We start from the raw sequence: 17033 nt of genomic DNA on the forward strand, positions 1-17033 counted from the left end.
TACAACCACCTGGCACCCACACCACCAAGCCACCAACCCAACGCTGGAACCTGAATGCCATAACACCATTCTACCCGAAAGGGAAAGTGCCCACGGCAACCGCCGCAGCAACGACCTGAGGAACAACCTTGATGTGGAGGACCCTCCTCGCCAAGATACAATGGGCTGAAGTTAGCTAGACATGGCCCATCTAACTCCATAGCCCCCCTCCGTTGTACTGTGACTTTTCCGTTTCAAGCCCCTAAGCTGTGACAAACCCCCCCCCCCCCCGCCTCACCCACCATCGACCCACAAGACTAGCTACAATCGAGGGATGGAGGTGTAACATTGGCCCCAGCACATACCTGCTACTTGAGGCCCTAGTATAAATAAACCCCCCAACTAACAGGCAGGATAGCCACCGAGATAGGTACCCAAAATCACTGTTAACCGTTTTTAAAGCATTTTCGTTAGACCTGCGAAACTTACACTTAAAATAGAGAGACACTTGAGCAAGAACCCAAGACCCACAAAAAACAAAACTGTGCATGAGTACAATAAGCCAGAAAGTTACCCCACAAATTATGCATTTACTGTTTGACCTGTATATTGTGGCTCTGCGAGCCGTGTGAACCTTGTTGCACGCAAAAATAAAGAATTTAAAAAAAAAAAAAAAGTGAGGAAGGCTGAGCTTGATGGATGCAAGTCTCTTTTAAGCTATGTTACTATGTAATATAACAGTGTGTTACTGATTCAGTTATTTACTATTGAAAAAGAAAATTCTATCTAATTAAAAATACTTGTCATTCAAAATATAATTTCCAAGTTTAAAAATTCATATTGTCTTCTATGATGAAGTAATTTGTCTTCTTGAACTTGTATCTTATACATGTAATAAGTATATTTAATCATTACTGTAGCGGAATGTATTAAGCCTGTCCTATAACATGCATATGTGACTGTATTCGTTTTATTGTATTCATGTATTTCTGTATGATTTCGTATGTGGGTTCGGTAGTTTCATGGGAATGAAACTACCGAACCATTAGACCACCCCAGTGAGAAGTGTGCGCCTCGTTAGGCGTTCACACTTCTCGCAAACCGCAACTTAAAACTGTAATTGCTAATGCCTGGGTGGCCGCTGTTCGGTATACGAACCACGTGCGGCGACCATATTACGCATAAAAGTCTCAGCGGTGTTTGGTCGTCGAGTGTCTGGAACCCAAATCGGACACTCAAACAACCGAACACCGCTGAGACCTCCAGAGCTCCGTAACTACCGAACGGAGAGACCTAACGAACTCCCATTCGGTAGAAACAAAGTACCGAACAAGGGAACTATAATACAGGTGAATTTAAGTATGGATGGCTAGGATTACTGTATGTTTTTACTGCCGAACGGAGACCGACCGCAGGGCCCTAACGCATGGAACCCTTTTTGGATACCACCTCGTGTGCGGTCGGTCAAACTTCACCCTCCATCTAACTACCGAACCCCTGGTCCGATCTGGGTGAATTTTGGATATATTCTTCACCCAGATCAGGGATACCTGGCGGTACCCTAAGATTGATGCTATGTACTAGTTTAGGGGTACATCCAGGTTTGGGGTAAAAGTACAGTATAGTTAAGGGGATTATGAGTCACTCTGAGGGGAGGAGATGTGTGGGAGGTAACGGTTATATTATTGGTTACTGTCCTAATTAATGTGAATCCCTCCCTTGCATGGGAGAATGCTTTATAAGGAGACTGTGTGGATTAAAGGTCAGTTCTGTTCCTGATGCTGTGTGTCGTCCAGTTATTGGGAGTGCTGTTGGGATACTATTGGATTGTTTTGCCTGCTGAAAGTATTACTCTATGGATTTATAATACTTGTTCCTGAGCCTCACTGGGATCTATAGTGGAGTTAACCTGTGAAATACCAGGCCTCCGCTACAATTACTAAAGTATAACTGCATCATATTTAATGTAGGGCTTAGGCTACATTTTGAGTTTTAAGTATTACAGTGGTTCTTATGTTTTAGAGTTGGTGGATTATTTTTTAAGAGCAATATTAGTTTATTTGAATTATAAAGTCTTCTAAATTTTTTTTTTTTTTTTTTTGTGCTTTTCCCACAGATCAATTAATTTCAGCAATGACCGGTATAATGGTACGTCTGATCTTCTAAAAAACTTTGTTAAAGTGTTTAGTAAGACAATACTGCTCGAATTGGATAACTAAAATATCTGATTTTGTCATTTTTATCTATAGAAAGTAAACTATACATTATTTCAACACCTCCTTTAGCCACAAAAGCTGATATTTTGCCATGTCACTTTGAAGTAAAACAATGTGAAACTTTGCATCTGCTCACTTGGCAGGTAACTCATTTTATTTTATAGACAGGAGCAGTTTCACGTTATGGAGAGGTCAGCTGTGCAGTAAAGGAATACCTCTGTGCTTTGCATCTCTGAAAACAAATTATGGTCCATTCTTCCCGTACAGATTGTGAGTAAACCCTTTCTATTTTGTTTAATTTCGTTTTTTGACTCAAAACCGAGGCAAACAAATGTTAGATACTGGATTAGCTCAGACCGTCTAAAATGGAGTGCTTTACATGATACAATATGACTTCACTGCTGTTTAATTTTACAAACTTGTAGATTGTAATTGCAGTTAGATTAGACCCTAATGTTTTCAAGAATAGAATTCCTCTTTTAAAAAAACAATCTTGCTACAGACTTTTTGTATAATGTACAAGATTTATTGTTTGGTCATGTTTTAGTAAATTATATGAAGCAAGTTTGCTAAATATTTGAAATTCGTAAAAGTGTAAAATTCATAAACTTTACAATCTGCTCACAATATTTTATGTACTAGACCAGAGAAGCTGGACCTGGAAATTCTAATGAAAATTGATCAGATAAAGAAGAGAATTCCATCAAAATTGTTTTATAGGGAGACACACAACAAAACAAAAGAAGGTATGGAAACTTGGTTAAGAGAGCTGGGCTGGGGATACATTTGGGCAAAACGTAACCTTTGTATTTGTCTAACACATTTAACAGGTTTTCACATTGTGAAACTACTTCATGATGCAAGAAGTTATGACTGTCTTACTTAGTCTTCTGTTGTGAAATATGGTCATGATGATAATTGAAAATGAGTAGGCACGCTCTAAATGTTAATATAGACAAACTCAAGAAGGAGCTAAAGAAATGATAGTGGGTGCTCACTCTCATAAGGTCCCATTCCCTAAGGACCAAAAAGTTACAAGTACTACCCAGTCAAGGAGCACAACCATAAATATACAAAAATCTTTATTAGATGGGTCCACAGAAAATGGATATCTCCTCATACATATCAATAAATCAAAACTAAGACAAACATTCCCATACAAATGGTACAGAGAGTTTACCAGACATTCTAGAATTGCATATAAACAAAATATATTGTAAATGAATAGCTGAATATCAGTGTAGTAAATAATTGTATGAGCTGCCAAATCATCATAACCCACAAATCTATATATGAAAAACAAATGCATACCAGGCCTAGTGAGAAGAGGGAAGAAAATCAGTCAGCAAGCATCCTATTGAAATATGGTCATATCAGTTTCCAACTTTCTGTAATAATCATCAAAGTTGATAAGTCATTCTTATTGGTAAACTAACAGAACTTTCAGTGTGCTCATGAAAAGTTACATTGATATCTGTAGCTGCTTTTGTACCTGGTGATCTAGTGGAGAAAACAAGCCAGAAGTTTTTTATTTCTTTGTGCCATGGGTCTTGTAACTTTATTGTCCGCATCCATAATGCTATGTGTTCTAGACTGAAGAATGTGTGTGTGTGTGTGTGTGTGTATGTGTATATATATATATATATATATATATATATATATATATTATATAGTTTTTATTTTATTTTTATATCTTAACTACAGTTGTTACTGGTGGCATGTATGCCCGCCTCTACGAAGTTGTTGAAATAACAAGAACTGGAAGTAACTTTCAAGGTTTAATGCAAAAACTGAGTGGAGAAAATCTGGTGAGTATAGTCCCAGTTCAATCACACTATAATCATTTTTGTAACTGTTTCTTTTTGAGGTCAAGTCCTCCTACTTCGTAAATTTAAAAATACAAAGACAATATGAAAATGTTCCTTGCGTCATTTCACCATTGCATTAATAAGTTAACTTTGGACTATGTTATAACCCTAAAACAAGTGGGCCAGTTATTCTCTAAACTGCAAAATAGATGTGTTGAGAAACTGACCTTTGATATAGCTTGCAATGTGAGGATGTCAGTAGGCGGTCTTCTAATTTGCAGATTAACTTAAACAAATGTAACCTGCCGTATTAGTATTAAAAGTAATAAATACATTATTATTATTTTTTTCCTTTTGCATAGTTTCTGCAGATTCACAGAGCTTGTGAAATAAAAAAAGTTTGTTTCTAAAATCCTGTGTTTTAACTTCCATAGGCATTGGTTAAACCATTGGCGGATAAAGGATTTCTATTTTTCTTTTTCCCAGTGCCAATGACGTCATCTTACAGTAAGTATATTTTTATTATTTTCCTTGAAAATTAAGCTTTCATTCTGAGGATTGGCTAAATCCTGTGATGATGTTGCAGGTCCTTGGAGTGGGAAATCACGTGTACTCCATGCTCTCTTCATCTACAAGGAATCCAGAGAAACACCTGGTATGTGTGGCGAAAATTTGTTTTGTACTTATAAATGTAGTGTTTTTTGAGGCTCTGCATACTTGTTATTTAAATTGGAACATCTGTCTAATAGTCATAATCCTTAGAGAGCTCTCAGATTGTTATCCAAGGCCAAACCAGTATAGATTTGTGAAGAGCATACTCTTGAGCAGGTTCCCCCAAAAAAGGCAATTTTTGTCATGAAATAAATAATTTTTTTTTTTTTTTAATGTCCATGCCAAAACACCTCCCTGGCTGTCAATCTGCATAAAAAAGTTGATTTGGAAAAACTCTACAGCTTTATAATCCCAAAGTTTGGCCTCTTTTATTTTCATTTTTTTCTTGATGTATACTTTGCAAAAAATGAGTTTACTGAATAACCCTGAGTGTCTCTCCCTTTTTCGTTGTACTGTCTTTGTGTTTGACTGTCTCCATCCCTGCTATTAGAACTGTGCAATTATGGTGAAAAATCTTACTATACCCCCTTTCTCACTTTGCACACTATGCATGGGTCCTAATTTTTAGCTTTTTTCTTTTGTTTTACTATCCTACCAAAATTTGCCATTTACGTTTAAGGGCTGCTTATAGGCATCAAAGCAACTGTGGCTTAATGAAGCAGTTTTAGTGTATAGATCATGGCCCTGCAGTCACCCTGCTGAATTCTCTGCAATATAGGTGTTAAATCTATCTGTTAATGCAGCCCTAGCCACACATCCTTTGGCTATGACTCGCACAGTGCATGAAAAACATGGTTTCACTTTCAATCAGATGGTAAATTGCTTTTGAAGTTACCATCACACACAGGAAGAAATCCTATGAGTCTAGAACAGGGGTAGGCAACCTTCGGCTCTCCAGCTGTTGTGGACTACATCTCCCTTGATGCTTTGCCAGCAATATGGCTGTAAAAGCATTATGGGAGATGTAGTCCAAAACATCTGGAGAGCCGAAGGTTGCCTACCCCTGGTCTAGAAGGCTAGCAACAGATCTGGAGATATGAAATTCTAAATTTCATATCTCTGCAACAAAGGAAGTTTAGAAACATTGTAGCTTTCTTTACAGGAAGTGGTAAAGGAATACTGTTGTCACTAAAAAACATTTTATTTCTTTGAATTTGTTATAGTGCCTGGAGTCCCTTTGCACTACCCTTCCATTCAACGTTAAACCATTTTAGACCAGTTTAAAACTAAATAAGGGCCACTGGCCACCCACAGCCTGGCTCCTGATTGAGCTGTGGCTAAGACCGAGATTAGACAGTTCTTTGTAGTCATACCCTTCATACCAGCAGTTGGAGCTCTGATAGCCAAAAACAGTCAGCTGACACTGTCATCCATTCATCTTTCCATTACTGCTCAGGCTCATTACCCAAAGCAGCACAGAGGGGATGGGCTGCTGGGATTCTCATTTAGCGTTAAAACATAAAAACATTGAGGGATGTGGCTGGCAGAGCATCTGAGCAAATGTCTGTCTGTTTGGATCCCAGCAAAAAAATGACTTTAGCTGCAAATATAAGCGCTTTTAAAGCCAGAGACACTAATACCCCACAAGAAGAAACAATGAGGCGTAAAAACAAAAAAAAATTCTTGACCAGAAGCTCCCCTCCCCGTCTGGAAGATATACTGCTCTTTCAAGAAACCAGTGCAGCAGCAGCAACCAAAGATGGTGCTCAAGGCTCACAGTGCCTCCCCTTGATCCAGAGACACATACCACTCGTCAAACAGATGTAAAACTCCTCATAGACTTACAAAGAGTTTGGAGAGAGGATCTTCAAATCGTCCAGAAATAGGTGTCGCCCATTAAAAGGTTCAAGTGATAGAAGTGAGGGAGGTCTCCAGAGGCAAGCAACTTTGAGATGCCAGTAGTCCATTAGAGAGGGCCTTACCTCTCGGGTATAAAGATTAAGTCGGCTGGTGATCACGATAGAGGTGTGCCATAGGTGTCGGAATCTACTCCTCAGAGGAATCCCTGAAACTGTCTGAAGCGAGGAGCTCCTGCTGTTCGTCCACAACCTTCTATCTTCTATGGGCATTACAGGATGCTCAGACCCTCCTCAGATCACCTCAGCGATGCAGGTGCGCAAATCGCTATTGCTGTAACTCAAAATGTTGTGGTGAGATCCATGATAATGAACCACTCAAGGGCACTGGAGGATACACTGTGAGGGCAACACACTGTCCATATATGCAGACAGACAGTTCTCAGTCTTGACAGAAAAGAGGAAATCTGTTTCCAGAAGACTAATAGACAGCTCACTAAAATATCGTTTGAGAATGAAGGGATCCCTTCTAGCTGACAAAGGAGGTTAAGAGCCTAGCACTGACATCGCTTGACAATCCAGAGACATTCTGAAAGACCCATTGCAAGCAGAAGCCTTAACCTCTTCACAAAGGATCGGATGGCATAGGGAACATGGCAAACAAAGGCCTTATAATGTACCTGGGATTACTGCTGTTGACAAGTGGCAGTAATCCCTGTTCAAAGTCCCCAGACCTCAGTCCTTCCACTTCTCAAGCGGTCTGCACAGCAATGAGATGCCTTTCTGCTGACGGGACACATTCAGCCGTTAGGCCATTTAACGCCCTGTTAACATTTTGCATCAATTGTTGCAAATGACAGATATATACTGTTGTACTATATTTAATTCTCATACTTCATACCCTTGCTTGTTGTTGTTAACATGATCATGTATACTCTACTTTCTAAAATATTTGAAACATCGTATATATTGCACATACAAACTCCGTAAAAAAAGATTTAAAATCTATTTAGTGCTGAATGAAATGATGGCACCATAGAACGTCCGACACTCGCCAGTTGAATGAGATGAAGCAGATACAGTGCCTACAGTGTCTCTTTAAGAAAGGCTGTGCAACTAGGGCTGCATAAGCAATGGGATTTAACTCCTAAATGACACAGAATTGAGCAATGAGACTTGCAAGAGCATGGTCTATGCACCAAAACTACTTCACTAAGCTAAAGTTGTTTTGGTGTCTATATACCGTATTTATCGGCGTATAACACGCCCCTCATTTTTAGAAAGAAATTCCAGGAAATTTCCCCCCTCCCATAGTATTCCCCCCCCCCCTCATCCCATAGTGTTCCCCCCTCATCCCATAGTGTTCCCCCCTCATCCCATAGTGTTCCCCCCTCATCCCATAGTGTCCCCCCCTTTCCATAGTATTCTCCCCCCTCCCCTCCCATAGTATTCTCCCCCCCTCCCCTCCCATAGTATTCTCCCCCCCTCCCCTCCCATAGTATTCTCCCCCCCTCCCCTCCCATAGTATTCTCCCCCCCTCCCCTCCCATAGTATTCTCCCCCCCCTCCCCTCCCATAGTATTCTCTCCCCTCCCATAGTATTCTCCCCCCTCCCCTCCCATAGTATTCTCCCCCCTCCCCTCCCATAGTATTCTCTCCCCCCCCATAGTATTCTCCCCCCTCCCCTCCCCTCCCATAGTATTCTCCCCCTCCCCTCCCATAGTGTACTTCCCCCCCCTCCCCTCCCCTCCCATAGTGTACTTCCCCCCCCCCCTCCCCTCCCCTCCCATAGTGTACTTCCCCTCCCATAATTACTTACCTGTCCTGAAGCGTGGGCCGGCTTCACAGCTTGCACCGCGGTAAAGGAACTTTAATTTCATGTTCCGGTTTCCGGCGGGACTGAAAGGAAGTGTGCACACTATTGTGCACACTTCCTTTCAGTCCCGCCGGAAACCGGAACATGAAATTAAAGTTCCTGTACCGCGGTGCAAGCTGTGAAGCCGGTCCACGCTTCAGGACAGGTAAGTAATTATGGGATATCGGCGTATAACACGCACCCACGATTTTTCCCCTATTTTCAGGGGGAAAAAGTGCGTGTTATACGCCGATAAATACGGTATTTTATCTATTCATTTATTTTTTAATTGGTAGTATAGGAGTTGAGCCTTGTTCCATTTTTCTATATAATATAATATAAATATATTTTTCAGTTCATTTTTCTTGTTGTAGTTTACCATCTTCAACTGTGCCATTTCCAGTGGCTTTATATATTTAAAGTTCTGAAGGTAAAGGCTTTGACATAAGGTTATTGCTAGGAAGAATTTAAAGTGGTTTATCCTTAATCTAGCTTGGCCTACTGAATGTAGTGGTATATCCAGCACACTACCAGGCAGGATGTAAAAGCGAATTAGAAGGAAATCACAAGAAAAGGAAGGACTGCACTTGTGTAAATTTTCCTGTTCATTCTTTCCAACAAAGAAAGCTATTTTCTCACATCATAATGATGTCCATACCTTACTATACCTGCTAGGAAGTTCTTACACAATGCATGCATTATTCTAACCCTTTTTGGAGGAGGGACCTTTGTAAAATGCTTATTGGGCACTATGGAGAAGGTTCCCCCTCTGTTTGCCCTACAACCTGCAAATAAACATTTTCTCTCACCTGAAATCTAGTGCCGGGCAAAGCTCTCGGTGCTGTTCTTATGCACCCCTTCCAATGTCACAGTGGCCGCGAATGGGGCAAACACAGGCTTTTCATAGAGAAGCCTGTGATTAGACCAGTTTACCAGCTCAGAGCGCATGCTCTGCAGCTGAGGGAGTTCCTAGAAGGAGGGAAGGTTGGTGGAAAAAGATAACTTTGTCAGTGTGCTATGTATGCTTGCAGCAGACTTAAACACAGAATTGACAATGTTATGTGAACAGGCGGTGCAACTAGTACCCAGCACACCATTACAAATATGTCCCAGTATATGTAGTGTTTCAAGCAGAGTATGTGTATGTGTGTGTGTGTGTGTGTGTATAATATATATATATATATATATATATATGTGTGTGTGTGTGTGTACATGTATGTATGTATATATATATATATATCTTTTATTCTATAAATTAACCAGTTTTACGTTTATATTTGCCATTCTCTGCTAAACCACAAATGTATAAATCTTAATTCTCCTTTCTTTCGCCAGTTTCAACACCTTCCACTTTTATCACGGACAATGAGATAATGCCAGACCTAAAAACTTTTTTATCTGCTTTGCACTATGCCTTACTTAAGTGCCAAGATGACACATCTTCTGATTTATGTGTTCTGGTTGAAAAGTATGCTCGCCTATATTTAAAACGAAGGGCTGAGCGTGCCTATAAATTCAAAGAATATATTCTAAAGCCATATGACAGTCGTTTAGATAATTTCAAATCTCTTTATGTGGCCCCCAAAAAGAAAAGCCACATTGATCCAGCTTTACGTATTTATATACGTGAACCTGAAATGTACGCAATGGTGGTGGGCAAAGCAAAAGAAATTCTTCAGGAAAACCTGTTGGTAGACCGACCAAAGGAAGTAATTCGAGAAAGCTTTAGGTTTCAGCAGTTTAGCCCAGTGTCTGATTATGAGCCAGTTGAAGAGGACCACGAAATCCCAAAGTATTCTAGCAGGAAAACTACTAAGCTGGAGTCGTCTGCTGGAGATAGTGATTTAAGAGCAATAGATCACTCAGAATATGAGTTGGAGAAGATACATGGTTTGATTAACTTGATTCAGAGCAGGAAGCAAAATGCGAATAGCCAACCTGGGGCAGAAATTGCAGGAGATGCATCAGTTAGTGGAGTCAAAAGAAAGCTGGAAAGTGGGCTTGAAAATCAGTGGAAACACTTTAAAAGTGAAAATCTTAACCATAACCGTAAGTACAATTTTGCTGCTTAATTTCATTATTTGCAATACATCTTGTCACATGTAGTTCGTGTTAGGGTGACTTGCTTTCCTTTTATTGGTGTAGGCATATTGTCTTAAGCATTTTGTGTTACAGACCAGAAAGTCTTGCAACAACCCATGCTGTATGTAAATATGTTGAAGGGAGATTCAAGGCCCCAAACCACTACTTATTAAAGGGGGTGCTAAATTCACCTAGACCACTTGATCTCAATGAAGTGTTCTGGGTGTTGTGGCACTGCCCTTTTAATCCTGCAATGTAAAACAAACAAACAAACGTACACACACACACACACACACACACACACACACACACACGTGATGTAGATGTAAAAAACAGAACATTTGTATCTTGTAATAACTTTTTTTGACTAACAGAATTTTTTAATGACAAGCTTTTGGGAGAAAGGAAGGAATTTTTCAATCACAGCGACCCCCTGGGAAGGGGGTGGGGCCAGAGAGGGTGTGTTTTGTCATCACTAATGACAAGCACGCCCCCTCTCAAAGTGAGCGGGTTCAGTGCACAGAGCCCTGCTGTAGAGCTGTAGCATGAGAAAAAGACCCTGTAATTGTCCTGTGCAGCTCAAGCAAATTTAATAACATGCTTGCGCTGAGTTTGCTTTTAACTTGTCTCTGGTGTCTCCATAAGTGGGATACCAGAGGACAAAAGGGCCAGGTAAGCGTATGGTGCATGTGTTTGGAGCATGCTTGTCGGATGTGTGTAGAGTGAGCTGATGATGGTGGTGTGGTATTGTGTAAATAGGTAGATTTCCTTTGTGTGTGTGTGGATATAGATATATAGATATATATCTATATAGATATATATCTATATCAAATAATCCAGAGTTGGGTAAGGGATCTGGAGTGTGTGTGTATGTTTATGTATTTTATGTGTGAGGGGCGCAGTGTGTTGGGTATGCTGTGTGCCGCTCCAGACTGGCCATCGGGCATACCAGACAAATGCACGATGGCCACGGGCTGAGGCCATCACTGGAACTTTCATGTCTATCCATGCAGATCCTGCTCTATCTGTGCGCCGGCCCTACTATGTGCATTCATGGGCCGGTGGGGAGATCAAAGATCTCCCTCGCCGGCTGGGGAGGAAGGAAGAGGAGAGAGGACCCAATGGAGCTCTTACCTGCGGTTACCACGGCAATGCCCAGATCTCGCGAGAGTGAACTTGCAGGCTAGAGTTCACTCACCACTATGACCACCAGGGACTGCAGCACGCTCCCCGAAAGGGGAGAACCTGTGATCTTCCCTGCTGGCCTCTGCCCATGGCCACTGCGGCCCACAGTGGCCAGTCCGTGCCTGATAACATACTAATGTATTCTGGTGTGTGTGTGTGTATATATGTGTGTATATATATATATATATATATATGTGTGTGTGTGTATGTATATATATTATACACACACAAAGTATTTTAAAAAAGAGAGTACACCCCCCTAATTTTTTTATATCTTTTCATGTCACAACACTAAAGAAATGACACTCTGCTACAATGTAAAGTAGTAAGTGTAAGGCCTGTATAACAGTGTAAATTTGCTTTCCCCTCTAAATAACTCAACATGCAGCCATTAATGTCTAAACCATTGGCAACACAAGTGAGTACACCCATAAGAGGAAATGTCCAAATTGGGCCCAAAGTGTCAATATTTTGTGTTGACACCATTATTTTCCAGCACTGCCTTAACCCTCATGGGCATGGAGTTCACCAGAACTTCACAGGTTGCCACTCCTCCATGACGACATCACGGAGCTGGTAGATGTTAGAGACTTTGCGCTCCCCCACTTTCTCTTTGAGGATGCTCAATAGGGTTAAGGTCTGGATACATGCTTGGCCACTCCATCACCTTTACCTTCAGCTTCTTTAGCAAGGCAGTGGTCGTCTTGGAGGTTTGTTTGTGGTCGTTATCATGTTGGAATACTGCCCTGCGGCACAGTCTCTGAAGTTAGGGGATCATGCTGTGCTTCAGTATGTCACAGTACATATACAAAGAAAAAAGCCCTGCGCTCAAACTCCCATTACTCCTTGGCGGCAGCAACGACCATAGTACACATCAGCCAAGTTTTTAGTTACCTCCAATGGCCATGAGAGGGTATGCCCACTTGCCACGTCAAGGCACACCTCTTAGGTGGGTCCTAACTCTAATGTCACAGTACATGTTGGCATTCATGGTTTCCTCAATGAACTGTAGCTCCCCAGTGCCGGCCGCAATCATGCAGGCCCAGACCATGACACACTTGTCTTTGCATTCCTTACCTGGTTGCTGCCACACACTTGACACCATCTGAACCAAATAAGTTTATCTTGGTCTCATCGGACCACAGGACATGGTTCCAGTAATCCATGTCCTTAGTCTGCTTGTCTTCTGCAATCTGCAGGGTTTCTTGTGCATCATCTTTAGAAGAGGCTTCCTTCTGGGATGACAGCCATGCAGACCAATTTGATGCAGTGTGCGGCGTATGGTCTGAGCACTGGCAGGCTGACCCCCACCCCTTTAACCTCTGCAGCAATGCTGGCAGCACTTGTACGTCTACGTCTATTGTACTCCGGCCCCCCAGATGTTGCTGAACAAATCCCATGATTCTCTGGCTATCTATGTAATTCAAAGAATCATGGGAGTTGTAGTTCAGCAACATCTGGGGGCCAGAGTTTGAGGACCCATGGCCTAGTCCATCTTTATGTAGAGCAACAATCGTTTTTCTTTGCCATGAGGTGCCATGTTGAACTTCCAGTGACCAGTGTGAGAGCGATAACACCAAATGTAACATGTCTGCTCCCTTTTCACACCGGAGACCTTGTAACACGAGTCACATGGCACCGGGGAGGGAAAATGGCTAATTGAGCCCAATTTGGACATTTCCACTTAAGGGTATACTCACTTTTGTTCCCAATGGTTTAGGCATTAATGGCTGTGTTGAGTTATTTTGAAGGGACAGCAAATGTGCACTGTTATACAGGCTGTGTACACTTACTACTTTACATTGTAACAGAGTGTAATTTCTTCATTGTTGTCACATGAAAAAATATAATAAAATATTAACAAAAATGTGAGGGGTGTACTCACTTTTGTGAGATGCTGTATATATAATATTGCAATGTACATGATGAGAAAATATATATTAGCATTTGTGTTGAGGCGTTGAATTCCCTCCCCCTTTATTTTAAAGAGTAATTTTGAATGCTTGTTTTGTATTTTTGATTTTATTTTTTCACCCCACAAGGAGAAGAATCTGTGGAAGCTGCACATTCCATGTCCTCTTTTATTACTGCTCTTGGTGGACAAGATACCGACTTAAGGCAGGAGAATTCAGAGGCACCTGTGACGGAATCATCAGAATGTCTTCAAATGATTCTAGCAAGCCTGAACAACTCTGGTTTTTTTAATTCACCACTAGTGGAATCTTTAAACAAAATATTAGCTACTCAAAGTCCAAAAACAAATGAGAACAATGTACTGAACCACGAAATAATTTCGCCTTCACAAGATGAAGTTATGGAAAATTCCAGGCCTGATTGGAATTCCTATTATGAGGATGAAGTTCACCAAAGAGTTGAGCTTCCAGAAAGCGACACATCCATTTTGGCACAATCTACAGATGACCGTCTTAAAGCCAAAGTTGATCTTGTGAGTGATGCCAAGATACAAAGGAGTGTAGTAGAAGAAAATACTGCTGTTTTCATTAATTTAAATATATTTGCAAAAGTTGCTTTTTCTGATCTTTGGTCTCCTTTACAACATTGTTGTGAAATAGTTGCCAAAGCTGTTGTTATAAACAACTCGTTGCTTGTAGTGGCTTCCAATTAACACCAGGTTTCTAACCTTGTTGCTAAAGTTTTGTGGCTTCTTTCCAATAACTGCTTCTTCTAAAGATACCAACCACCTGCACATCAGTGACTTCTTCTAGTGAATCACTCACACACCTTAGACTGTGCATGTCACCCAATAGGGTTATAGATGTTAAACTTTGTACACCATCAGCTGGTGATGAGTAGCAGTAGGGTTAAAAGCTAATCAGAAACTAGGTGCGAAGTAGTGGTTAGCAGTTCCCGTAGTAGAAAATATCGGAGGTTGTTGGCCACTAAGCGAAAGGCTTTCAATTGAGGCATCTGCTAACTTCCTGTTACTACTTGTGAAATATTTCAGTCCTGTAACAATTGCTTTTCGCCAACAATAGTTACAGGCACAGTGAAAAGTGAAAATGCAACAACGTTGTGACAAGGTAGTAAACAAGCTTTTACCCTGGTGCATTTTATTTCAACCAAAACAATGGAAATATTTGGTCAACTGCTTCTGCTGCTGAGTGATTTATCCACAGATTAAAAAACTTTTCAGATTACAACTCCTTTTTATTGTAGTAGCAGATCACAAAATCTTAGACCATGCTGATGCTTTACATAAGGTCCATTGTTGGAATTTAAAATTAAAATTTTTTTAAATCTTCTGTTCGGTCTTAAATTCTAAATTACATTTGAGTTCCTGACCATACACTACTACAGTGGATAATTGTTAGTTTATTTGTTTTCTAAGGATACCCTATCAAATAGTTTCAGGGTGTCCCTATTAGATGAAATTAGTGCTGCTGCTCACTGATGTTCTGTTGCAAATGCATTACCTTAATGTTTCTTTTTTATGTAATTGAACACATGGCTGTGCAGTCTATGGAACACACATTTTGTTATATTCTAAATCAGCAATAGGAGTAGATTTAATTTAATGGCTTGGTTCTCGTTTCATTGTTTGACTAGATGTAGTTTACATGTTAGAAATTCTTGTTAATTAATTCCATCTGACTTGTCAGCTTTTATTTAGATTCATTTTGTTTTTGTTTTAGGAACAGTGTTCAGAAAGCGTCAGCCCTTGTCCCAGTACACCAACTGAAAATGTCTACCAACGTCAGAGTTCCAATTTAGGCAGTGTGGAATCAGAAATGCATTGGAAACTAATTCCAATAACAGGTAACATTAATTTCCTTCTATCTTCAACTTGAATAAGTTGTGACGTAAGTTTATTAAACTGTTCTTTCCGCTTTGTTTAAATCTTCATTTTCTATAGTCACCTAAATTACTGTAGCGAAATAAAGCAGTTTTAGTGTATAGATCATTCCCTTGCAATTTCACTGCTCAATTCACTGTAATTTAGTAGTTAAATCACTTTGTTTCTGTTTATGCAGCCCTAGCCACACCTCCCCTGGCTATGATTGACAGAGCCTGCATGAAAAAAAAAACAGGTTTCCCTTTCAAACAGATGTAATTTACCTTAAATAATTGTATCTCAATCTCTAAATTGAACTTTAATCACATACAGGAGGCTCTTGCAGGGTCTAGCAAGCTATTAACACAGCAGGGGATAAGAAAATCTTAATTAAACTGAACTTGCAATAAAGAAAGCCCAAATAGGGCGCTCTTTACAGGAAGTGTTTATGGAAGGCTGTGCAAGTCACATGCAGGGAGGTGTGACTAGGGTTCATAAACAAAGGGATTTAACTCCTAAATGGCATAGGATTGAGCAGTGAGGCTGCAGGGGCATGTTCTATACACCAAAACTGCTTCATTAAGCTAAAGTTGTTCAGGTGACGATAGTGTCCCTTTAATTTTCTTTCAAAATGATTGAATTTTGGAACAAATGACATGCTGTGCTATTAAAAGTTGTGTTATACTAGTGTGTTATTGTTTTGTAAGTATAGAATTATCTTTTTATATATGTATTCTGTTAGAAATGAACATACACACTCACCAATAATGTATCTGTGAAATCCTGTTCAGATACAAGCTGTCTTTAAAAGGTTACTCCAACCACCATGACCACTTCTGCTTTTTGAAGTGTTTATGTTATGGTGGTAGCAGTCTGGATGTGCAGTGTTTCAGCTTGAAGCACTGCATCCAGAGTTATTTTTAATTGTGTGCCGCAAGGTAGTTACATCTCTGACACATGTGACTTAGACAGCCTAATGTCATTTCTATGCATATTTTACGTCCGTCATTAGTGTGCACTGCGTGCTGTCGACAAACTCTTAGCCTCTCTGCAAGATGAAGCACGTGTCTTCCCTCTCTCACAGACTTAATTCAGCCCTCCCTTCTTCCTTTCTCCTTACCTTTGCTGGCTCAGAGCACGCACATGCACACTGAGCAGGTTTAAATGGTTTAATCAAATACTTCTCTATGAGGCTCGTCTTCAGCTTTTGATTGGACCTCTGCGTTGCTCCTGTGATGTCAGACGGAAGCATACTGAGTAGCGCTGTGAGCTTTTCCCGGCGCTGGCTTTAGGTACTTGTCAATGGGTGTGCACCCACTAGAACTCATGTGGATGTATGTATGTATGTGTGCACCTTTGCTCTACACGTGCTGCTTACCATTTCTTATGTGGTCATTTTATATAGGCGTGAGTGACACAAAATAATTTTCTATTAAGTGATCATAGGGTAACAACACTTTTAGTCCACTATCATAAAGGGTTTGAAAGGGGTAAGGATACAAGATCGTTATATAATCCCATAATTCCTTAATTGCATTAATTAACAGAGGCTTCCTGGAAAGATATTAGTAATTAGTATACCCAACTCATTGCCCTGGAACTTCTACCAAACAGTGATGTGCAGGAATAGTAGTAACATGTTTGCACCAATTTCTCCCCTTTCTTGAGCAGAATGAAAGGGTGTTTAGGGTGGAAGACACAAGCCTTC

At 40.5% G+C, this 17033-nt stretch overlaps 1 protein-coding gene across 3 annotated transcripts in view; it reads left to right on the forward strand.

Moving 5' to 3' along the window:
* Positions 1 to 17033, forward strand: part of TASOR (transcription activation suppressor) — a 76440-nt gene that overhangs the window by 22720 nt on the left and 36687 nt on the right. For all 3 annotated transcript variants that reach the window (XM_063426894.1, XM_063426895.1, XM_063426896.1), the window contains exons 8-16: positions 2096 to 2127; positions 2360 to 2465; positions 2838 to 2941; positions 3900 to 4003; positions 4438 to 4510; positions 4590 to 4658; positions 9601 to 10314; positions 13575 to 13978; positions 15186 to 15309. In XM_063426894.1, coding sequence (XP_063282964.1) covers positions 2096 to 2127; positions 2360 to 2465; positions 2838 to 2941; positions 3900 to 4003; positions 4438 to 4510; positions 4590 to 4658; positions 9601 to 10314; positions 13575 to 13978; positions 15186 to 15309 — 1730 coding nt within the window. The remainder of the gene's footprint in view (positions 1 to 2095; positions 2128 to 2359; positions 2466 to 2837; positions 2942 to 3899; positions 4004 to 4437; positions 4511 to 4589; positions 4659 to 9600; positions 10315 to 13574; positions 13979 to 15185; positions 15310 to 17033) is intronic.

The sequence above is a fragment of the Pelobates fuscus genome, chromosome 7, assembly GCF_036172605.1.
Source record: "Pelobates fuscus isolate aPelFus1 chromosome 7, aPelFus1.pri, whole genome shotgun sequence".
Classification (NCBI taxonomy): Eukaryota; Metazoa; Chordata; class Amphibia; order Anura; family Pelobatidae; genus Pelobates; species Pelobates fuscus.